We start from the raw sequence: 15,963 nt of genomic DNA, 5'->3' as shown, positions 1-15,963 counted from the left end.
AAACTGCCTCGTCAGCACAAGAACTGTTAGCTTCATGAAATGGGTTTCATGGAGTGGCGTAAAGCTCGCCACCATTGGACTCTGGAGCAGTGGAAACACGTTCTCTGGAGTGATGAATCACGCTTCACCATCTTGCAGTCTGATGGACAAATCTGGGTTTGGCGGATGCCAGGAGAACGCTACCTGCACCAATGCATAGTGACAACTGTACATTTTCGTGGAGGAGGAATAATGGTCTGGGGCTGTTTTTCATGCTTTGGGCTAGGCCCCTTAGTTCCAGTGAAGTGAAATCTTAACACTACAGCATACAATTACATTCTAGATGATTCTGTGCTTCCAACTTTGTGGCAGCAGTTTCAGGAAGGCCCTTTCCTGCTTCAGCATGACAATGCCCCACTACACAAAGCGCGGTCCATACAGAAATGGTTTGTTGAGTTCACTGTGGAAGAACTTGACTGGCCTGCACAGAGCCCTGACCTCAACCCCGTCGAACACCTTTGGGATGAATTGGAAACACCGACCATGAGCCAGGCGTAATCGCCCAACATCAGCGCCCGACCTCACTAATGCTCTTGTACCTGAATGAAAGCAAGTCCCCGCAGCAGTGATCCAACATCTAGTGGAAAGCCTTCCCAGAAGAGTGGAGGCTATTATAGCAGCAAAGGGGGGTCCAACTCCATATTTTTATTTTTATTTAACCTTTATTTAACTAGGCAAGTCAGTTAAGAACAAATTCTTATTTACAATGACGGCCTACCAGAAGGCAAAAGGCATCCTGCAGGGACAGGGGCTGGGATTCAAAATAAAAAAATAAAAATAAATATAGGACAAAACACAACAGCACAACGTGGTAGCAGCACAAAACATGGTACAAACATTATTGGGCACAGACAACAGCACAAAGGGCAAGAAGGTAGAGACAACAATACATCACACGAAACAGCCACAACTGTCAGTAAGAGTGTCCATGATTGAGTCTTTGAATGAAGACATGGAGATAAAACGGCCCAGTTTGAGTGTTTTTTACAGCTCGTTCCAGTCGCTAGCTGCAGCGAATTGAAAAGAGGAGCGACCCAGGGATGTGTGTGCTTTGGGGACCTTTAACAGAATGTGACTGGCAGAATGTGACTGGTGTGTATGTGGAGGGTGAGGGCTGCATTAGGTATCTCAGATAGGGGGGAGTGAGGCCTAAGATTAATGCCCATGATTTTGGAATGATATCTTCGATGAGGATACTTTTGGTCATGTAGTGTATGAGTGTAGAGCGATCATAATAGCCTACTAATGGAGTCAATAAAGTTTTAATCACATTCGTACTATTGAATGTGAAGCATTCTGGATAATGTCCGAAACAGGGACGAAGTCCAACAAAAGTGACGCCGGAAAACTATTGACTGTTGAGGGGAGGACGCTTGAGAAAGGGAGAGAGAAGGGGCAGTAGAGGACCAAAATATATTGGAGGGTGAAACAGTAGCAGAGCCGAGGAGGACATGAAATCGAAGAAGCACTTCCTTATCAGTTGATCTTGTGGAGAGGGGGGTAAATTCGTGCTGTGGTAGTGGTAGTGTCGCGCCTTCTAATACGTTTTAAATGAGGTAGTGTGGATAACACGGTCTCCGCTGTTTGTGTGTGCGCACGCGAGTGCCCTTGTGTGTGTGTGTGTGTGTGTGTGGAGGGGGGGTAGTTCGTAATGACTTTTCAGCCTTGATACAATTAGGCTGTACAACTAAAAACGGACTGATCCCTTGGCGCATGAGAAGCTCGAGGGAATGTGAGAGGGAAGGAACTGTAATACAGTACAACAATGCCATGGACAGTGACTTGGGAAGATCCCGTTTTGGGTGCACTTGTTAGGTCTATTTCGTCATAACGTATTGATCCAATTTATGATGGAGTGGCTTGGATTTTCCTGTTTGCTGTTCGGTGTGTTACTCCGGCCAAGCAACACACAAAACGTTGTGCCTGACACAGGTGAGTTTAGCCTACCTTATACAGGTGTGTCACGGTTAGAGAGATGGCTTTTGCATATTTCCTGTAGACTGTCAACAATGTTCCATTCTGCAGTTGGCGCTGATTAAAGTCGGGATACTCAGTCACATCATTAGATAATCATTCGTTTTCTAACAATGACCTTAGGATGCATCGTAATATTTATCTGATCACATGGCCTATTAGTGTGGTATAGCCTAAATACGCAAAATAGTAACTTATTTACAGGGTCTAGAATAAGTGTATTGTATTATTGACAGAGTTCATATTTTTTCTGTAAAGTGTGTGTGTGTGTGTGTGTGTGTGTGTGTGTGAGAGAGAGAGAGGGGGAGAGAGTGAGAGAGAGCCTTCCAGCTCTTGGCATTACAGTTGAAAGGGAGACAATGGAAGCTCTGTCTTTCATTGATATTGCTGTCTTCAAGAAAAACATTTGTCCTGCTGACTTCGGCCAGATTTTTTCTGGAAACGGGGAACATTCTGTTTGCCAAATTACAGTAACAAAGCTGTAATAATATATCCACGCTTATGGTAGTCCCCAACTAATTAAAAGTAAACATTTGGATCTATGACTCAGGTTTATTTGAAAAATATTAAGCAAAGCCTTTGGAGACATTTTTCTGCAGGTCATAAAGGTGGGAACAAAGCTGAATGGATTTTTTTAGCTACTTTTTAATTACATAAACAGAGACTTAGGGTTTGAAGGAAAAGCCATACTTATTCTCTATGACATCTCTCACACACAGTCTCTCTTGCTCACAAACACCTCACTGTGGAATGCAGAGGGAAGAGAGCTGCAAATCCCTTTGATCTCTTCTCTCTCGTGATCCTTCTCTTTTTCTCCCAGTACTTATGCACTGTCTTTCCTCCCAATATTTCACTAAGCTTCTATCTATTTTATAAGGGGTTAATAGGAGATACTGCCTCTGCCTCCATTCCCATCCCTCCCTCGCTCTCTTCTCCTCTCTCCTCTCCATCTGTGTTAGTTACTATTGTATGGTTGTTTTCAGACATTGGCTGATACCTTTCTCCTGATTGCTCTGTTCTCCCTCATCTCTGTTCTCCTTCATTTCCTCTCATCCCTCCCTCCCTCTCTCTGCCTACCACCACCATAATTTTCTAGCGCTCTATAAAAGTTTAATGATTGTGGAATGCTGTTCCAAGAGGGCTCTCTGAAAGGAATAGAGAGCTGAAGCTTATGTGGGTGACACAGAGAGAGAGAGAGTACGAAAGGGATAAAGGGAGATGAAAAATAACAAAGGCTCTGCCGGAAGTGAAATAAAATGTGTGGAAAAAGTGACGCAATATGCATAATATGTATATGTGCCTTTGGATGATGGCAGTTGTGTATGTCTTTGTCTGTGCGTCTGCGTCTGTACCTCCATCAGGCGTCAGCTTGTGATTGAATGATACCTGTATTGTTCTTACTAGACCAGAGCATGTCAGTGCATCACCCCAATAGCATGTTAGAACAGCAAAATCATTGGGTTGCTCCTGCATTCCTGCAGGGTTATGCACCTGTTACAACAGGTCATGACAGCTGATGGAAAAATAGATGGGTTTCATCTGACATGCCCTTGTCCCTGAGGTGACAGAGGTATGTCTACTGTTTTACCAACCATATACTGTATAGCTGTTGCCAACCTGCTTTGGCAGTCAGCCTCTTGGGCGTTCTATCACACCAGTAACACACAGCAGAGAGGCAGAGAGCTGAGTCAGACACAGGACAAATGAAAATGTATGAGCTACTATATTTGAATTTACTGCAAGTGTGTTTTTGTTTTGTTAGTAGAAGTTGGGGTGTAGAAACTGGAGTGTTAGTAGAAGCCATTTAGATTTTACTGGAAATTATTATAGTATGTAGATGGTTGAGAGAGCAAATGGGGCTCAATTGTTTCTGAGAATAAAGATCCAGTGACCATTATAATGTGCTCTTCAGAGTGCGTCTGGCCAGACTGTGGCTATTCTCTGCACATAATGTTCTCTGTCTCTCTTTTTATCTTTCTCTCGCTCTCGCTCTGTTGTTTTGTTTCTCTTTCTCTAGTTTGTGTCCATTTTCTTCCAACTATCCTCAGATTTTAATCTGTTTAATTTCTCTCACTCCCTTGACAGTCATCTCTCAACCCCATACATTTATCCATCTTTTAGCACTCGTCTCTTCATCCCTGCTTCCTTTCCTCTCCCTTGTCCTGTGTTGTCCTGTGTTCTATGGCTTGGATCCCAGTCTGTGTTTGAATAAAATGGCTTAAACCAATAAAGTTTATTTTGACTGATCACACAAAGAAGAGCTAATATTTAGATTTGGACATAGGAAGATTAGCAAGTAAAGAACTACCACGACAGGTAATAACATTGGCAAACAATGTGTTTTGAAAAGCTTTTCATTACAAGTGTTTTTTTGTTGCCTTGTGGAATCTGTTCCTGGGCTTGCAGCCACATGCCTGCTTACAATTCTCTCTGTAGATATACGCTATCAGGGATAAATAGCTTCAGTGTGATCGCTCTCTCTCTCTTCCTTTCTCTCACTCTCCCCCTCTCTCGCTCAGCTCTGAACTGTTGTGAAGGGGACATCCTGCTCCTGTTGGATTCTTCAGGAAGTGTGTCATCCTATGAGTTCTCTCGCCTGCTGCGCTTCCTGTCTGAGCTGCTCCTCCCCTTCTCACTTGGGCAGGGCCAGGTGAGGGTGGGGTTGCTGCAGGTGGGCACTGAGCCACACCTGGAGTTTGGTCTGGACGCCCACAGTACCCAGCCTGGCCTGCAGGGGGCACTACAGAGGACCAGGCAGCTCCAGGGGGACACCAACACTGAGGCTGCCCTCATGCTGGCACAGGGGATACTAGCCAGGACTGGAGCTGGGGATGAAACAAAGCTCCCTAAGGTGCTGGTGTGGCTAACGGACGGGGTAGAGCCGGGCGTGGTGGATGGACCAATGGCAGAGCTGAGAACGGCGGGCGTGTCCGTGCTGGCTGTCTCTACAGGACACGGGAACTACCAGGTGCTGCGGAGGGTGGTGACCGCACCCATCGAGTCCCACCTGTACTTTGTGGACATCGATGACATCAGCATCATCACAGAGGACCTGAGGGAGGCCATCATTGGTGTGTGGGGCGTGGGTGAGGGAGGGAGGGAGGGAGGGAGGGAGGGAGGGAGGGAGGGAGGGAGGGAGGGAGGGAGGGAGGGAGGGAGGGAGGGAGGGAGGGAGGTTAGGGAGGGTGGATACAAAGACAGGGGAAACAGATGACAATATATGAAATAAAACAATTTGCCCTTCAAACAGCACAGCATTGTATAAAACCATTCTGCACATATACAGTGTTCACTTCTAACACTACAACAGAGGTGGGACTATGCTACTTGACTAGAACTGAGTTGCCAGACTCAAGTGTTTATAGACAGTCCTGAGATTGCAGCCTCTGTAGTGTCCATGCAAACTCCCGACCTGAGGTGTATCTCTCCCCGCACCCCCCCCCCCCCCATCCCCCCCTCTCTTTCTCTCTCTTAGAGCTGATCCGTGCTGAGGGCCTGCGGGTGGTAGAGGTGTCCTCCCACAGTGCTGTGCTGCAGTGGCGTCCTGTCCTCAGCGCCAACACAGGCTTCTATGAGGTCCACTACAATTCTATGCTGCCAGGTGGCGGGAAGGGTCAGCCTAGTGGCGGGGCCAGCAGCGGGGTGCAGTACCACAGACGGACCCTCCCTGGGGATGCCAGTTGGATAGAGCTGAGTGGTCTGCAACCAGACACCAGCTACACTGCCTCCCTCACCCCAAAGTCCAACCAGGACTACCTCAACACCCTCAGTGCCAACTTCACCACACTGCCCGGTGAGAGGGCGGGAGGAAGAGAGACTGGGAGAGGAGGAAGAGGGGATGGAAAGAAAGGGATTGGAATAGATGTCAGGAATGTGGGAGTGGAATATAAAGTTCAGTGACGTTGTAGAAATATGAATAGTCTAATAGAAAATCAACACTGGTAGACAATCTTTTTACATTATTGAACAACTTGTTGTGCATAATAATAATCTATTTTATTTTTCTGTCATCCCCCTCCCCTCTCCTCCCTGTCCTCTCCTCTCACACACCCTAGAGGTGTTGAGCCCAGCGGTGGTCACGGTGTCAGACTCAGGTCCTGACAGGGTGCGAGTGAGCTGGGGTCCTCTGCAGCCTGAGCAGGTCCAGAGGTACCAGATAGAGTATGGAGCTCTACCCAGTGGACAGGTCCACATGGTTATGCTACACGGACATCAGAATACCACTCTGCTCACTGGTCTAGAGCAAGAGACACAATACCTGGTCACCATCAGCGCCCTGTACTCCACTGGCAAAGAGAAGGCATTGTCTGTCAAGGCCTGCACTCAGGAGGGTAAGATGTGTGTGTTTTTGTTCACCCTCTGAATGGCAGACATACACAATCCATGTTTCAGTTGTCTCAAGGCTTAAAAATCCTTCTTTAAACTGTCTCCTCCCCTTCATCTACACTGATTGAAGTGGATTTAACATGTGACATCAATAAGGGATCATAGCTTTCACCTGGATTCACCTGGTCAGTCTATGTCATGGAAAGAGCAGGTGTTCTTAATGTTTTGTATACTCTGTGTATTTATCGTAGTCATTGATAAGGAGTCCATCCCTCCCACTTTTACCTTTGGGCCTGGTCCCTCTCTTTTTTCGTTCTGTGATTTATGGCTTTTATAACAAAGCACAGACACTAACTTGTCCTCTATCTCTGTGTGTATCTCAGTGCTGCCTGCCCTGGCTGACCTCCAGCTGACCCCAGTGGGGCATGATGAGGTGCAGGTCCGGTGGCGAGGCCACGAAGAGGGTCTGAGGGGGTACTGGCTCAGCTGGGAGAGGGGTGAGACAGAGATCCCCTCCCGCCCTGCGTCCTCTTCCCTATACCTGCTCCCTGGCTCCTTGTCCACGCTGCTCACACACCTGGCCCCCAGCAGCCGAGTGTGTGTGTCCCCTGTCTACCGCACGGCCCGGGGAGAGGGGCTCTGCTGCACCACACACACACAAACTGGTCTGACACTACGCACACAGACACACACACACACAGGTCTGCCAGCCTTATATTGGACTTGACCGATTTATTGAATCGCCACATTATAGTCATTGTAATTTTAAGGAAGTAGTCGTCTTCATATGGCTAACAGCACTCTTGTGCAACAGGAAAGTAATAACCCCTTTTTCTCTCTCTCTCTCCTTCTCTCTCACTTTGATAGAGCAATATTTTGCGGTTATCCATGAGATTTGCCTGCAGTCAGAGAGCTTAAGTGGGGGAAATGTTTTAAATTTGAAGTGCTTTATTGACACATCAATGCTGTGGTACAATGGAGTCACATCTCTATGTCGCTTCAAACCACTTGATTATCCAGTATTCACACCCCTTGACTTTTTCCACATTTTGTTGTGTTACAGCCCAAAATTAAATGGATTAAATTTAGATTTTTTTGTCACTGGCCTACACACAATACCACATAATGCTTTTCAACATTTTTACAACTTAATTAAAAATGAAGAAGCTGTAATGTCTTGAGTCAATAAGTACTACAAAAATACAGGCGTCTTTCCTAACCCTTTTGCCAGAGAGGAAGGAAACCGCTCAGGGATTACACCATTAGGCCAATGGTGACTTTAAAACAGTTACAGAGTTTAAGGGCTGTGAGGAGAAAACTGAGGATGGCTCAACAACATTGTAGTTACTCCACAATACTAACCTAATTGACATGCAATCTGTTTGCAACAAGGCATTAAAGTAATACTGCAAAAGTAATACTGCAAGCAATTACATTTTTGTCTGAATACAAAGTGTTATGTTTGCGGCAAATCTAATACAACACACTACTGACTACCACGCTCCATATTTTCAAGCATAATTGTGGTGGCTGCATCATGTTATGGGTATGCTTGTAATCGTTAAGGACTGGGGAATTTTTCAGGATAAAAAATAAACGTAATGGAGCTAAGCACAGGCAAAATCCTTTGTCAGTCTGCTTTCCACCGGACACTTTGCGAGGAATTCACCTTTCAGCAGGACAATAACGTAAAACACAAATCCAAATCTACACTGGAGTTGCTTACCAAGAAGACAGTGAATGTTCCTGAGTGGCTGAGTTACAGTTTTGACTTCTACGGCAAGACCTGAAAATGGTTGCCTAGCAATGATTAAGAACCAATTTGACAGAGCATGAAAACATCTGAAAATAATATTTCTGTATTTCATTTTCGATACATTGGCAAAAATGTCTAAAAACATGTTTTCACTTTATTATTATGGGGCATTGCATGTACACAATACATTTAAGCCATTTAGAATTCAAGCTGTAACACAACAAAATGTGTAATAAGTAGAGGTATGAATACTTTCTGAAGGCACTGTAAGTGGATTATGTTGTCATTTCATAAGGAAGAGAGGTCCTGGGTCATCTTGGTCAAGATAAAGAAGTGTAGCTTCAGCATAGAGATGTTGTGATCGAAATTGATGGATTCCATTTCTCTGACTCCAGTGAGAGGGATTGCCACTGATGGGGGATAGGTGGATGAGGATGAAGAGAAAGAAGGGTGGATAGAGGGGAACAAAGAAGACATAGAACCCCCTAACTTTCTTGAATAACCGTATCTTCTCTCCCATGATCCATCTGGTCATATTGTGGGCATGCTGTTACACATAGGCATTTTAACTATTTCTGATAAAAGAGAACTATATTCACTTCATAAACCAGATGTAAAATCAAAATGTACTTGTACGCTTTCTCACATATTTTCTATATTCAGTTTTCAGTTTAGCTTCCACATAATAGGCTGCAGTCAACATATGAACCCATCAGCCTGACTCTTGTGAACTTGCTTGTGAAGATCGCCATCTAGTGGGAATATCTTTTACCACAGGCTGTGACAATCAGGCCTATGTTCAACTTTTTCAACTCTTTCTCTGCTACACAGTACACCCCTAAGTGTGAATATAATGCAAAAATCGAAGCCCATTTTCCAATTGAACAGCAATGCATTGGTCTCATATAGAGGGTAGATAAATTGCAATATCTGAAAACAGGAAAACATTTCCTCTCATATCTCATCTTCTGGGTCGTTCCATGTCATTTCAGCAAGCCATGACACAAACCATCTCAGATTGTTCCGAAATAGTTTCTGTAGTAAAAAAACAGATTAGATAAGCATTCCAGCAACAATATTTTGTTGAAATATAATTTGATCTCTGAGAAATTAACTAATTGTTTGCATCCAAATTGGCCATTTAAATGTATAGGATTCATATAATATTTAATAAATATAGTACCTAATATCCGATTTGGACCAAACTTTTTTCTAACAATGACTAAAACACGAGGAATCCAAAGAAATTGTCAAAAGTCACCCACAGACCCCCCACGACAGTCCAGAGGAGGCTTGTGGAAGGAGCCATAGGAGGACGGGCTCATTGTAATGGCCGGGATGGAATCAATGGAACGGAGTCCAACCGGTTGTTTCCATGTGTTTGGTACCATTTCATTCATTCCATTCCAGCCATTATAATGAGCCCTACCTTCTATAGCTCCTCCCACCAGCCTACTCTGCGCCAATCTCACCCCCAACAACTCTATGCTGCCTCAATGTTAATAAAGGGATAGTTCACGCAAATTACAAACTGACGTATTGGTTTCCTTACCCTGTAAGCAGTTTATGGACAAGGTATGACAGCAACCGATGCTTTGGTTTTGTTTACCGAGTCACTGTTTCTTTTTAGCATTTGTGGCACATATCCAATGCAAGTCAACTGTACCTATATTAGCATTTTTACACTTCATATCCAAATCATCTGTAAGTAACAACAGGAACCACATTTCCATCCACAAGTTTTAGGCCAGTAAAGTCCAACATATAAAAAAAACATGACAGCTGTGATGGAAACAGGAAGTTTCGTTACAATTGTATAAAAAAATATATATTTTACCTTTATTTAACTAGGCAAGTCAGTTAAGAACAAATTCTTATTTTCAATGACGGCATAGGAACAGTGGGTTAACTGCCTGTTCAGGGGCAGAACGACAGATTTGTACCTTGTCAGCTCGGGGATTTGAACTTGCAACCTTTCAGTTACTAGTCCAACGCTCTAACCACTGGCTACCCTGCCGCCCCGAGCAATGCAGACAGATCATTAATTCGTTCGACACGGTGGGATCTTTTTGTGTATGAAAAATTAATTATGCAAGAAAAGGTGGTGCAAATTACAAATATTGATATAATAACCATCATATCGAAGTAAACTTGGAGTCACAAAGTGATATGGTGTGTGGTCCTCCCTAGGGTTGTGGCGGTCATGACATTTTGTCAGCTGTGATTGACAAGCAAATAACTGCCGGTCTCATGGTAATTAACCGTTAATTAACATAAACACATTTAGCATCTCCTGGCTTCCACGCATAGCCTACAAGCCACTGATGCAGGCCTTTGGAACATCTACATTTTAAAAAGTCTTATAAATGCATGTAATACAGCCTATACCATCACAATAAATGCATTATTTATTTTAGACAGGTCTAAATAAGTCTATTTCAGAATAACAGAATACCATACTCTTGAGTTGTCCTTGTGTTAGGCCCTGATATTGCTATGCCATATGGCTAGTTAATTTAGCAGACAAGATTTGCTTAGAATTCAATTGCATTATTTTATAGTATGAAGAATACAATTGAATAAAATAGCAAATATATTTTCTCCAAAGATTTAAGATGTAAGATTTAAGCTTTAATAGCACATGTGGCTATTCTGTGTTGAGCAGTTAACAAAGTGGTATTATGGTCACCATAACAGCCCTAGGACTCTTCCCACTATGACTCGGGAAAGCATGCAGTTTCTTAGGCTACAGATGAAATAAATGATAATGAACTTCACAGGGTGGTGAAAGTACACAGTACAGTGATGACTTTGATGATCTTTTCCAATAAATATTGAAGGTCTTGTTCTGGTGACACGATGATCGATGCTTGACTGCCGTTTGACAAATAAAAATATTCTGTCTCTTATCCATAATAATCTCATCATGTAGACTCACTATCTGCACAGCCTACCCGCACTGCAAGTTGTTGGCTAAAGAGCGCATGTGCCAAGACCAGATAGGCACATTTGCTATTTTACTCAACAGTTTTGTTGACAAAACTATCGATGGAAAATGCCATGGAAACACATTGAAAATGTTTATTCGGTATATGAAAACTTGAGCGAAAAACTAAATTTTGTGTGCACTAAGTCATCACCTACTAATTGTTTTTTGGAAACAAGTCAGTTTGGTGGAAACACACCACAGGTGGGAAAATGTGCATATTTTCTTTATGTGGATTTTAGAATATTCACATGAAAATCTGTTGCCAATTGGATGGAAACCTAGCTATTGAGTTACACAATACATGTTTTGGTACATTAGGAAGATTTGGACATGAAGTGTGAAAATGCTAATATAGGTACCATTGACTTGCATTGGATTTGTGCCACAAATGCTAGAAACTTTAGTGTTTACCTGGTAAGGAAAACACTAAAGGAGGGAATTATATATATTTTTTATCACCTAATAGCAGGAACAGCACCATCTAGTGGTCAGAACCTGGTAGTATCAGGGTGTATAATGACACATAAACCTAACGACTTCAATGATTGATTTCTATAAACGGGGGACATCACCAAATTCACTGAGAATGCATTACATAGGATAAAGAAACAATACTCCGAGCCGCAGCTCCATACTACTTTTCAGACATAGAGAACTGATGATATATACTCGTTGTTGGGTTGGTTTTGGTGTGGTGGGTCCGTGGGTGGCTTTTGAGATTCGTCATGTGTAACACATTGTTAGTAAAATATTTGGTGGAAATCGGATTTTAAGTACTATATTTATTGAATATTATACGAATCTTATACATTTAAATGGCCAATTTGGGTGCAATCAATTAGATTAATTTCTCAGAGATCAACAAAATAATTTTGCAGGATTGCTAATCTAATCTGTTTCTAACTACAGAAATGATTTATGAACAATCTGAGATGGTGGGTGTCGAAATACTTTCTTGTACTTTTTCAAGTGGAACGACCCTTGTATTCTATGTACTCAATGTTAATATCATATGATGTAATAAAACGAGTGTAAATTGCTTCTTCTTTTTTAAGTAATTTCATTTTGGAGTGTAAAAATAAATACAACACACACACACAGGCAACTGTATGATTGTTGTCAGGTACAGTATGACCATTAATATCTCTAGACAAAATTGTCAAATGCTGTAGCCTTGCAGCCCCAACATAGATTGATCTGCATTAAGATTTAGCCTATTAAACAGCAATTATGTTTTACACAAGTGAGTCCATTTTTTTTTTGAGGCTCTTCCCTCAAGAGACAATAACTTTTTCAACTGCAACACACGCTTAGAAATAACATTCTGGTATCAAAACAATGCAAACTTTGACAAAACGATGAAACACCGGAATTTGCTGAAATAAAAATGAACCGCTTCCACCCGTTTAAAAGATACTGCTATTATTGGTTTACGCAACGAAATTCAAGACCACAATAACCAATCACAACCAGTATGAAGAATAGCAAGGGGCGCGGTTTACATACGGCCCATCCAATCGGTAGAGACTGTACTGGAGTCCCGTGCTGGACTGGGCCTCGGTCTTGCCTGGTGTCATGCAACCGACTATTGAATATGTGATGGCGGCAGAAGACTTGAGAATTCCCGGGGAGGGAATTCTTATAGGGGATAAGATATACTCTGGTGTAACCCTAACTTTAGATAACTGTCTCCTGCCACCGGAGCGACTACAGCAGAGTCCGTCCGCTGAACATGGGCTCTCCGCGGATACCGAGGAGCAGCTGCGAATGCGGGGCTGTGAGTTGATACAGGCCGCGGGTATTCTGCTTAGACTCCCGCAGGTTGGTAACAGTTATCTAGCTAACTATTGTGCCGAAGTTAAGTAGAATTTGCATTCAAAGTGAGACAAATCTAATTGTACAGGTCAAACACGAGACCATGTCTAGAATCAACAGCTAAGTTAAAGACGCATGTTGTTTACCAATGAGGCAGGCCATGCGATGGATTTAAATCGTAGTTAGCAAGTTAATTGATAAACGTTCTCTCCAGGTAGCCATGGCCACGGGGCAGATCCTTTTCCAGAGGTTCTACTACTGCAAATCGTTCGTCAGACACTGTGCAGAGGTAGGACCCTCACTATCCTGCTCTGTTTGGCAACCAGTTCCACTACAAAAAGCCTTTATCAGACTTAGCTCAAACATTCACCCCTTTACTATTTGTTCACACTGTTGCTGTGACTAACTAATCTCATGATGCTATTTGTCCTCTTTCCCCTTCTCAAAATACCCATCTACCTCCCTGCCTGCCTCTTTCCAGATGGTTGCCATGGCTTGTGTGCACTTGGCTTCAAAGATCGAGGAGGAACCGCGCAGGGTGCGAGATGTTCTCAATGTGTTCTACCACCTCAAACACAGCAAAGGCAAAAGGTAAAGGGTTCTGAACTCCTCTTCCAGTTCTCCCAACCCTCTTGTGGTATTCTGTATATCGCTAACCATGTGTATCTTCCAGGACCCAGGTCCCCATGCCTTTGGATGCCAGCTACATCAGTGCCAAGGCTCAGGTGATCAAGACGGAGAGGAGAGTGCTGAAGGAGCTGGGCTTCTGTGTGCATGTCAAACACCCCCACAAGGCAAGCAGCAGACTCCTTACCTCACCACCTTCAATACATTCAGTGGCGCATTTAATCTAAAACAGGACAATTGATAACCACTGTGGTTTAGGCCCTGTTTGGTCTACTGGTTTGTTGTGATTGCTACTGTAGGCTTGGATTTGTATTACCATGACATGCCTAACAAATGATCTTGTCTACGGCAATTTACATTGCATCTGGTCTTGGGAACACATCCCTAACAGTTTTTGTGCTCCTCTGTCACAGATCATTGTGATGTACCTCCAGGTGCTGGAGTGTGAGAAGAACACCAAGCTGGTACAGACAGCTTGGTGAGTATCTTCTTGATATTTTGTTTAATAATTTCTCAATGTATCTCGAATGTCATATTAGGAAGAGTTCTTATTTATCTATTTTCATCTCGCTCGCCACCTCTCTCTGCTGCTATCTGTTTTCTAGGAACTACATGAATGACAGTCTGAGGACAGATGTGTTCCTGAGGTTCAGTGCTGAGACCGTGGCCTGTGCCTGTATCTACCTGTCAGCCAGAACACTTCAGGTAGGACACTACAGTGTACACTTATGTGCTTTAAACATGCTAACACATAAGGTATTTTACAGTAATATACCATCCCAGGTTGTCATTCATACACCTGCACATATCAGCACACCTACTACACAAACCAAGATTGTATCTAAGGACATATGCTCAAACATGATTAGCTGGTCTATATAGCTCCCAGATGTCCATAACAGCGAGATGACCACCTGTCTGATTCCTCACCCTCCTCCCGTCTTCCATGCAGATCCCTCTGCCGGACCAGCCTCCCTGGTTCCTGCTGTTTGGTGCGTCTGAGGAGGACCTGAGGGAGATCTGTGGGCGGATCCTGAGGCTGTACTCACTGCCCAACGTCTCCCTCCCCAGTATGTTAAAAGAAGTGGACCAGTGTCACCTGGCCCTGGATGCACGCATCGCCAAGGCTAAGCTGGCAGGAGGGGGACTGCTGGCTGTGGGCACCCCCACCCTGGACGTCCCCTCCAGCTTCTCCCCTGCCTCCAAAGCAGGTGAGACAGACGCACACCACTCACCCATAGGAAACACACTGTGTAATAAGTGATATCTTAATGTTTTATATCATGCATTTTTGTTTCTATTTCCTTATTTTTGCATCCTGGCATCTTTAAAAAAAAAAAAAAAAAAGATTATTACCGTCCTCTCCGCTTCTGTTTGTCTCGTGCTCATCATTTCCTTTAGCAACCCTTTGACTTTGTAACCATTTCCTCCTACAAAGTTCCTTATGCTCATCTCTCTTTGTCCTAGCGTCGCCTGCTGTACCACAGACCAACAGGGAGTCTCCCCTAAATCAAGTCGCCCTAAAAAATGCCTGCCGGAAACTCACTAACGGAGACGAGTAAGTATTCTTCCTCTACTGGAGTATGGGGATATCTGTAATGAGTATATTTGTGCGATTGAATGGAGCTGCTTTCCCTCATGAAATGAAGACTCTTCTATTTTTGCTTTTCTCTTTTTTTTCTCACTCAGGAAGAAAAGAGGGAGTCGTAGTGATGAGAGAAGAGAGACTCAGTCCATGTCTCCTTCCAGAAGAAGGTATGGAAGAAGCACTGTGCCTTACTCTGTTTCATACGGACTCCATATTGAGTCTCAGCTCTGAGACTAACTTCACTCTCTGTTTTCAGACGCAGTCGTAGTGTCTCTTCTCCTTTGCGCTCTGTCTCTCCCACCCACCGCCAGAAAATCAGTCGCAGGGATAGAGAAAGGGAAAAAGAGCGGGAGCGTCGGCGGGAACGGGAGAGGGACCGGGGAAGAGGAAGGAGAGATGAATACTCACGTAGAAGATAACTCTCATAGGTGTTATCAAGGAAGAGCTATCGTAAATGACCTATGGAACAGCACATCATGGACCAAATACAAGCCAGACTTTCCAATGTTTTCACTTTTGTAGATTGTTTGTATTACATTATAATTTGGGAAACTATGCTCTAAGATCATAGTCCAAAGCTTTTGTCTGAACAATATTTTTGAAATAAAAATGCTTTTAGATGAATGGCATCAATGGTCTTGTTTTATGAATGGCATCAAGTGATTTAGATGACTTTATCGGTCAACCGCACACAAGGTTCAACTGAAATGTGACTTCCGCTTTTAACCCAACCCTTCCGAAAGACTCATACATACAGGTTTTGATGCTGTTGTGGGGGGTTAAGTGCCTTGCTCAATGGCTTCTAGGATTTTGATACCAACAACCCTCCGGTTGCCAACAACCCTCCGG

The 15,963-nt window shown here is 43.5% G+C and overlaps 2 protein-coding genes across 2 annotated transcripts; both read left to right on the top strand.

Annotated features, from left to right (window-relative positions):
* Positions 1-1,690: 1,690 nt before the first annotated feature.
* On the top strand, positions 1,691-7,431 carry LOC120020963 (von Willebrand factor A domain-containing protein 1-like). Its single transcript, XM_038964634.1, has 5 exons — positions 1,691-1,971; positions 4,533-5,084; positions 5,489-5,806; positions 6,069-6,344; positions 6,723-7,431. The coding sequence occupies exons 1-5, from the start codon at positions 1,887-1,889 to the stop codon at positions 7,064-7,066; spliced, it is 1,575 nt and encodes a 524-aa protein (XP_038820562.1). The 5' UTR covers positions 1,691-1,886; the 3' UTR covers positions 7,067-7,431.
* A 5,190-nt stretch (positions 7,432-12,621) lies between these two features.
* Positions 12,622-15,737, top strand: LOC120025165 (cyclin-L1-like). Its single transcript, XM_038969621.1, has 10 exons — positions 12,622-12,905; positions 13,114-13,188; positions 13,381-13,490; positions 13,573-13,693; positions 13,940-14,004; positions 14,132-14,231; positions 14,479-14,737; positions 14,994-15,084; positions 15,216-15,281; positions 15,371-15,737. The coding sequence occupies exons 1-10, from the start codon at positions 12,660-12,662 to the stop codon at positions 15,531-15,533; spliced, it is 1,296 nt and encodes a 431-aa protein (XP_038825549.1). The 5' UTR covers positions 12,622-12,659; the 3' UTR covers positions 15,534-15,737.
* Positions 15,738-15,963: the final 226 nt, after the last annotated feature.

This window comes from Salvelinus namaycush, chromosome 2 (genome assembly GCF_016432855.1).
Source record: "Salvelinus namaycush isolate Seneca chromosome 2, SaNama_1.0, whole genome shotgun sequence".
NCBI lineage: Eukaryota > Metazoa > Chordata > Actinopteri > Salmoniformes > Salmonidae > Salvelinus > Salvelinus namaycush.
Note: the sequence above shows the minus strand (reverse complement) of the source record. Positions and strands in the feature narration are given on the sequence as shown.

What these genes read in the sequence shown, in the direction of transcription:
- LOC120020963 (XM_038964634.1), top strand. Translation starts at nt 1,887, where the DNA reads ATGATGGAGTGGCTTGGATTTTCCTGTTTGCTGTTCGGTGTGTTACTC. An exon ending in CCTGAGGGAGGCCATCATTG is followed by an intron (nt 5,085 to 5,488) that starts GTGTGTGGGGCG and finishes TCTCTCTCTTAG; the next exon opens with AGCTGATCCGTGCTGAGGGC. An exon ending in CAACTTCACCACACTGCCCG is followed by an intron (nt 5,807 to 6,068) that starts GTGAGAGGGCGG and finishes CACACACCCTAG; the next exon opens with AGGTGTTGAGCCCAGCGGTG.
- LOC120025165 (XM_038969621.1), top strand. Translation starts at nt 12,660, where the DNA reads ATGCAACCGACTATTGAATATGTGATGGCGGCAGAAGACTTGAGAATT. An exon ending in AAACACAGCAAAGGCAAAAG is followed by an intron (nt 13,491 to 13,572) that starts GTAAAGGGTTCT and finishes TGTATCTTCCAG; the next exon opens with GACCCAGGTCCCCATGCCTT. An exon ending in CTCCCCTGCCTCCAAAGCAG is followed by an intron (nt 14,738 to 14,993) that starts GTGAGACAGACG and finishes TCTTTGTCCTAG; the next exon opens with CGTCGCCTGCTGTACCACAG.